Raw genomic sequence first — 8,289 nt, forward strand, 5'->3', positions numbered from 1 at the left:
GGGTTAACCAAAAGAGCAAAAATATTTAGTGCGAGAAATTACGGGCTTAGCGGTTAGGGGGTTAAATGTGAGTGTGTGTAACTAAACTTTTTTTTACAGGTTATCCCAATGACAGGATGATTCCCACGGCTGCAATCATGATATGAGCACAGCCCTGGGATTACTCCTGACAGTGAGGGAAATCATCAGGATTTCCTTTTCCTCAGCCAATCAGGGAGCAGAGCAATCAGCGGAGCTCTGTTATGGTGACAGCTCTGCTCCCGATTGCTCCCCCTGCCCTAGTGGAGCTGTAGTATGTGTTACAGATAAAGAACACATGTCACATCTCCTCTAGGGCTGCGGGAGTAATCAGGGGAGCGGAGCTGTCAGCATTACAGAACTCTGCTGATTGCTCTGCTCCCTGATTTGCTGAGGAAAGGGAAATCCTGATGATGCTTGAGCTGTCATTAGGGTTTCCTATTTCTCAGCCAATCACAGAGCACTAGAGATGAATGGGCACAAAGCTACCCATTCACGTCTCGTGCTGAGTGAGAAATGTAAAACCTCAGCCAATCACAGAGCATTAGAGGTGAATGGAGAGCCTTGTCCTCATTTAACCCCTAGTGCCCTGCGATCCCTCACTGTCAGGAGGAGTCCCAGGGCTGTGCTCATGTCATGAATGCAGCCATGGGAATCATCCTGTCATTGGGATAACCTGAAAAAAAAAAAAGTTTAGTTACACAAACACACTCACATTTAATAAAATAATTTACCAATAACGCCTCGTCCAATTTTCTACACATATTTTAACCCTTTCAGGGAATGAGTAAAAGGTTTAATTCCCTGAAAGGGTTAAAAGTAAAACTTTTATAAACGCTTATGTAAAGTTGCGGCAATTAGCGTCATAGGCGTTTATAAATGTTTTTTAGCGTTTTAAAGTTAAGCTTTAAAACACTTGTAAAAGTGCATAAAAACGTGGCAGTGTTCATAAGCATTTTTAAAACTGTTTATGTAGACCAAGCCTAAAGATGCCTTCCAGAAGTCCTGCTAAAAACACTTAAAAAAGGCCCCATTGTTTTCAATGGAAGCTTTCATAAAAAGCTTAAAAACACGTGTAATAAGCCTGGGGAAACAGTCTATGAAGACTAAGCCTTAGAAAACTTAAGCATTTTTAGTGAGCCCCAAACAACATCTAATTTGATATGTGAATCCTCATTAACCATTCAGTAAAACAATCACTCAGCTTGTGTTCTCTCCCTCCATCTCTTCATAATGAAGAACGGAACGGTCATCAACAGCCGGTAACAGCCACCAGATGGCAGCATTAACCAACTAACTTCACGCTCAGAAAAGAACACTGAAGCTCATCATCGTGATTGGTGAGTTTGACCACTTTCGAGCACATTCCGACAGTCAAAAACTATAGAAATGATCCCTGAAAGTATAGTCTTACCTAATCGCTTTATTACCTGACAGGGACACGTTACATGACTCTGTTCCACATTGTAGTGACCTTCTAAGGCGATAAAACTACAAATTACACCACAAAGTTACTAACAATATTCGCAAACTATCATATTGACTGAGAAATGTTATTATGAGTCTAATTGGTAACATACATCTTTGCTGTACTAATGAACACTTCGAATTCAGGCTTATAGCTTACAAGTACTCTGGTCATTAAATCTGCATATCCAGCATCCACCAACCAATAGAAATAGATCCCGCCTCCTGCAGCTCCTCCTCTTCGTTTTGTTGTAAGCAACGAGACCCTGAAACTCCTTATAACAGCCATTAGCTACATCTGTGTGTTCTCAAGGCTTTCATCTTTATCACATAACACACTATAGCTGCGTACACACGTCCAATTTTTATCGTTGGAAATGAACGACGAACGACCGATTGGCCAAAAATCGTTTGTAAAAAAAGTAACCAACGACGCCGACGAATGAGGATAGTCGTTGGAAATGAACGACCGGACCGGCGGATCGGATTGGACCACGATCGTTGACCATCTATCGTGTGTACGGTCGTTCAGTGATCGTGCTTGTTCTGAGCATGCGTGATAAACGAACATTTGATCGATACAGGCTGTATTGTGTATTCATATATACTGTGTGTATATATACGTGTGTACAATATCTTTGAACGATCGTGTCGTTATCTGTATGTACAGGATCGGTGCTATACGATTGTTCGCAGATATCGTGCAGGATCGTTCGTCGTTCGTTTACAAACGATAATAATTGGAAGTGTGTACGTAGCTTAAGTCTAACACTAATTAACCTAAATACCTCATCTCAAGTGTCATCTCTATCTAAATAAAACAAAGCAGACCTAAAAGCTCAACTCCAGGCACAGCATTTATTTGCACAATCCACCATTTGCCACAAAATACACCTAAAAGTAACTCACCAAAAAAAACCCCACAAAATTCACTTTTAGATTAGATAGCTTTTTCAACTTTTTTATTATGGGAGGGGGGGGGTCTTCGGGGACCCCCTGGTATATTTACTATAGCCACAGCTCACAGTACATAGCTTAGTGGTCAGTGGGAAGAATTCCTCTCACATTGCTGGCAAGTGGATGTGATATTTCAGCTAAGCTAGCACTGATTGCTTTTTGATTAGAATTCTGGTAAAATCTATGTTATATTCGGTGGTGCAAGTTAATAATAATCATGCCTAGCATTAGTAAGATTCTAGTTTGTACATTTTAGCCTACTGGTTGGTAGACTTATTAACAGGTTTGTAAACCCCAGGTTAACATTATTTTTATAGCTGATAGTTAAATGTGAAAAAGCAACAAAGGTGATGCTTTGGTTCATGTTTGAGACATGTTACTTTGGACTATAAAATGAAAGGACATTTTTAAGTTACCTAATGCTATAAAAAATAAAAAAGGTCAAGGAATGCATGCTTTAAATTTTTGCAAATCGTATCATTATTTATAAGTGTGCCAGACAGAAGTACAGTGGTACCTCGGTATAAGTCCACTTTGGAATAAGTCCAACTTGGTATAAGTCCTGTTTAGACAGGAAACATTTTGCTTGGTATACAACCTGTCATAACACCGCGCGCTACCCTTATTTACCTCCCTGGAGACAAAGCTACGACTGCCCATGAGCGTCAGTCTGCCAGTTGCTACCATTCTGTGAACAACCCGCGCTATAACTTTCTGTGAATTACAGAACATCTCCTCCTCCTCCCTTTTATATTTATATATTTTAGTATTAAGCAGTGTATAAATTATTTCATACAACCCCACAAATCTATAATATACCAATAACAATAGAATGTTTTTTCATGGGAACAGATGAATCATATTCCTTCTATTTCCTTTCAGAAAAATTTGTTTGGTACAAGTCCAAGGATGTACTAGGTCTGTGTTTTCATGCCTGGAGGGAGGGGCGTGCTGGGTAAACTCAGTGAGTTGCCTAAATCACTTTTACTCCAAGAGAAAGGACATTATCTACTGCTGGCTTTATTTTCATAAAAGGTCACAGATATGATGAATAATGATTATGATGAAAGAGATGATGATACAGTTTCTTCACAGTAATTTGCCCAGATAGTCAAAGAATTCAGTGCTCCTTTCTTAATAAAATGTATGTATGATTTTATGTATGATTTTTAGGGAAAATGGACAAGAAATGGGGGTCATGTCCGATGCAGCCAATGTATTTGCAGGCAGGGAATTAGGTGTGGCACTTTAAATATTAAAGCTTTGCTCTGAGAGTATAGCTCTGAGTCTGCTGGAACAAATAAACAAAGTTGGGCAGCAGAAGTCTTCACACTTTTAATTGTCTATACAAGGGATGCCCTTACAGGTAGAAAATACATATAAAATACACCATGAACAAATATAAAAAATGAATAGGATAACAACAGGTTCTCTTGAAAAAAAAGTCAAAGTCTCTTTAAGGTACTAATTAAACTGTCCATAGAAACAAAACAACCGTGGACTGATTCAGCCATTTTCTCGAGATGATCTCATATCTGTACAGCAAAGAAAGGACCAGCTAACTAAGGAATCTTATAGAAATGACAGGAAATATAAAAGATCTGTTCCAGTTTCTAGTGTAACACCATCCCATAGGAATACACATAAAGGCTCAGCTATTAGAACCATTTGTGCTTAGATTGTGCCGAGATACCTGACCACTGCCATGTATGATTTTAACTACTGTAAATAACTGCAGGTCATTGGAACAAAATTTTCAATTGACAAAACATCTTAAAGCGGAACTAAACCCAAAAATTAAAAAACTGCAACCAGGCAGGTCTTTATTGCAGAAGAGACAGTTGAGAATATCATTTTTTAGAGATAAATACTAAACAGAGCATTACAAATAGGCAAAAAGTCTTACCTTTCTTAAGAATTTGTTTAGCTTTGGCATAATTCCCAGCTTTTACATATTCGTGAAGCTGTTTTTCACAAGAATCATGTTTAATTGATCCAAGCTGGACGGGGTAGGGCGGTAGAACAATATTTAGGCGTGACATTTTATTTCTGGAAAAAATTGTAGATATATATACAAAATTAGATTAGCCAATTGTTGTCACCATTAAGGACCAATTAAAGTACTGTAAAGTATTCTGACATATATGAACTTACACACAATGTTTTATATGCTAGTGTTCCTACAGAACATGAAAAATAAGGATCAGACACCATCAGATGCAGCTCCTCTAAACTCGGCCTCACGGATCTACAATTCAGTAAGTCAATTAAGAGACAGATGGGAAATCTGAAATGTCACAGCAACATGAGGGAGGTAATATCTTACATTGTGGAAACCTGTGTTGATGACAACTACTTAAAGGTATGTACAGACAATTCATAATTTTCACCCGAGAAAAATTATTGCAATCATCTCAGGCAAATGATTTGTAAGCATCACTGCACATGTGTGAGATTGGCATTACTTTTTCCTCAATGTATGAAAATGCCTTTTTTTGGTATCCCAGGAGGCTTTTTTTTAAAGTGTGTTGCAGGATAAAGAAAATAACACTTTTGCCTTACATAAAAAGGTTGTCTACCCATTTATGTAAAGAAAAAGAAAAATTTGTGATAGGTCCTCTTTAAAGATAAAGATTTTATCTTGTTTAGGAAATATATATCTATGTGTATTTAGAGATTTGTAATAGAAGTAATGGAAATTTACATATTCCGCTATTCAAATGCTAAATAAAATGTGTACTTGCAAACTGACAAGTAACAACTTGTACAGCTCAGTAGAGACATTGCTAAATCTCGCTCCACATTTCCTGACAATAGCAGTCAGCAGCAGCACTGACTTACATCTCACACCGCTTATATATCATACAGCTATGAGGCTTTAGGCACAGTCATATTCTAAGTTTATGTATATTTCAATAAGGAATTCTGGACAAAAGTTGGATTTTTATGTGATTGCTTCAACACAAATATTTAACATAACAAATACTTTTTTGAGTTCAGTTCCATTTTAAAGCATCACTGGCAAGGGCCAATCATTTTCTAGTGGGCATCATATAATATGCCAATTGTAACATCCACAAAAGGCCCAGTGCAGGTCTTTACCACACCTTCTGTAGTCTATGGAGTGTTTAAGAAGCATGCAATGAAGAGAAGGAAAAAATGTACCATGTAATGTTTTCCACATAAAGTGTTCTGCTGACCTCTAGAAATAGGTGACCATGGTAAAGGTTGTCTGTTAAATGAATCCTGCTAAAGCCTGCTGGGTGGGAAGAGCTCTGGTCATAATGTGATTACATACTTACACATCATGGCACACTTCCTATGAAAGTGCCCTTCTCTAGTGCTGACCCATTAAGCCAACTTTTGGCCACTTCTTCCAAGGTGCTCATCATATTTTTTGGCACTGATTGGCCACTGATGATATAACTATGATGCATAAAAGTTAACTTGTTCATGTTCATAAGAGTTAAATTGCCTCTAGAACCCAGAACTATTCTCTGCAAGAGATGCCAGTAATGAGCCCAGTGCATACAATGAATGGCATATGTGCCACACAGCATATATTCAAAATAAAAGTTTGCTAGGGAAAAAATGTTTTTGTTTTTTTTTGGGCAGAAGAGACTTTGTCTATCAGTCTCAACCTCCTGGCAGTTTTTATTAAAGTTTAGTTCCTCTTTAGAGACCATGGTTTACTGTACCTTGTATAAACATCTATTTATAATAAAACACTGAATTTACCATAGTTTGTAGTTGAATTAGATCAGTTGTCGCCAACCTTTTCGGACCGGCGGACCACTAAATTTACCGGCTCCGGACTGCACATACACAGGAAGTTGAGTGTCACGCAAAGGGGAAGAAACTTTCCCCCAGAGTGACATCAATATGCCAGAACCTGCCCACTCTCCTGACCCTGTTCGAGGGCGCATTGGCCAGAGCCGCGGACCAACGGTTGGCGACTGCTGAACTAGATGACTGCTGCTCTATGAATTTATTATGGATTCATACCTAGATTTGATACATTGGGCTCCATTTATAAAACAGGGAATCAGACAGTCCCTGGTGGGTATCTTCCAGGTCCATGTGTTTCAATGACAGTAACTGATTCACACCAGGGAATGTCAGATAAATAGAGCCCCTTACAATCAACACAAACAATCCTCATCATGTTTTAACAAACAATCTCAACACAGTTCAGTTTTGCATTCTTCTTTTCATCTTTCTGCATTTGGTCACATCTCAAAGATGTAAAGATGATGATGGAAGGTATTCCCATAGCAAGTGATGTGATCACAGATTTGAACAGAACAAATAGTTATATAAGATCCACCATCTGTCACAAACTGTGGGTCCTGCTCTGAGGTCTGAATGGGGGAGTCCTAAGAACAATCAGCACAACATGTATTTGTACTGTGGAGGAGGGGGATGTCCTCCTTGCCCTCAGTCTCTTATATCAAGAAACAAACTCCCTGGCTCCTTGTGGCTTTTTGTTTTACCTCTAAACTGCACTGTGCATGTAGAGCGAGCGATAATGTAAGTCCTGCGCACACAGAGCAGTTACATCATCCAATGACAGGAGAGGATCACCGGCGCGGAGTCAGTGGTGAGGCGATTACAGGTTCTGGACGCCGCAGGGCGACCGCACAGGTATGTGCCGTAATCGACATGTGTGCTGAGCATACTCGCTGATTATGGCAGTAGCTCACCACCCCCGAGTTTAGTTCCATTTTAAGCATTTGAAAAGCAAACACAAACTTTGAGAAAACATTCCCTTATGTGTATGTAAAGCTGAAACATTTTTTTATAGAATGTTGAAAAATTTGGATCCCTGTCCATTTTTGCTTTCATGTTTGCTGGGTAGATTGACTATTGTTCTTGCTGATTGATTCCAGTACAGAAAAAGATGGGTAAAAAGCAAAATTTGTCAGGAAAAATCATCTAATGGAGACATTTGTTTTGTTAGAAACTGTCATAAGCTACATAGAGACTGTAGATGTCCATCACCAATGACCAATAATTAGTGTCTGCCCCTTCATGTCAATGCAAGATGAATCATGGCGGATGGAATGATGGCTGTGGTCTCCTAATGAGGACCCAGCATGGTGCTCCCCCTCCATGGTGTTAGCGCTGCATGGAGTGTTTCCCCAACATTTAAATGCCTATTCATTCCAATAGCAGACGGCTGGGGCCCTTTTCTTGGTGTGATAGAATGCAGCCTGCAGAATCTGTGCAGTGTTTTAATGTCTATAAACATGTAAATGTTTGCTCAAGATGTTGAAATAAATACAAAAGCTGTATGGGATATAAAGGGGTTACAACTAATGTCTGGAAACCATCAATCTCTATGGCAAGGATTGCACATTTGTATATTCTGTAAGGCAGGTTATCCCTAGGAGAGATTTCTGCTGCCTTCCTGCTGTGTCTGTAGGACATGAAGTAAAGAGAAATCTCCTCAGTTGAATAAGGCATAAACAATAGAAACAGGGGCCCTAACACTTTCAACATTTCCCGGAAAAGGGCAATTTTAGGCTTTACATAACACAATACAATGTTTATAGGCAGACACAGATAATATAGCTGAGCAGTGAGACCTAAGCACCGTCCCTTAGGACAGCTGTGTGGGTGCAATTGGTTTCCAACATGACAACGTCATCCTCCTTCCGCTCCCAACACATCTTCCCAAATCTTCATCTTTACCTCAGCCGCCCACACTCTTCATCGACAACTACACAAGGCGCCGTTATATCTCTCGTCACAAGAGGATTACATCACATTCCGCCTGTGTCTGCTGGTTGCCTTGGCGAGGCGGCCATTTTACCGAAGACCAAAATATGACTGACAGCACCGGCG

At 39.4% G+C, this 8,289-nt stretch overlaps 1 protein-coding gene and 1 non-coding gene across 2 annotated transcripts in view; both read right to left on the reverse strand.

Moving 5' to 3' along the window:
• TEX14 (testis expressed 14, intercellular bridge forming factor) overlaps positions 1-8,161 on the reverse strand; it is an 84,668-nt gene extending 76,507 nt beyond the window's left edge. The window contains exons 1-2 of the mRNA XM_072416449.1: positions 8,137-8,161; positions 4,349-4,491 (exon numbers count right to left, since the gene is read on the reverse strand). Coding sequence (XP_072272550.1) covers positions 4,349-4,484 — 136 coding nt within the window. The 5' untranslated portion in view covers positions 4,485-4,491; positions 8,137-8,161. The remainder of the gene's footprint in view (positions 1-4,348; positions 4,492-8,136) is intronic.
• Positions 1,214-1,430, reverse strand: LOC140321927 (small nucleolar RNA U3). Its single transcript, XR_011919049.1, has one exon. It is a non-coding gene; the product is annotated as a small nucleolar RNA U3 (small nucleolar RNA).
• Positions 8,162-8,289: the final 128 nt, after the last annotated feature.

The sequence above is a fragment of the Pyxicephalus adspersus genome, chromosome 1 (assembly GCF_032062135.1).
Source record: "Pyxicephalus adspersus chromosome 1, UCB_Pads_2.0, whole genome shotgun sequence".
In the NCBI taxonomy this organism is placed as follows: Eukaryota; Metazoa; Chordata; class Amphibia; order Anura; family Pyxicephalidae; genus Pyxicephalus; species Pyxicephalus adspersus.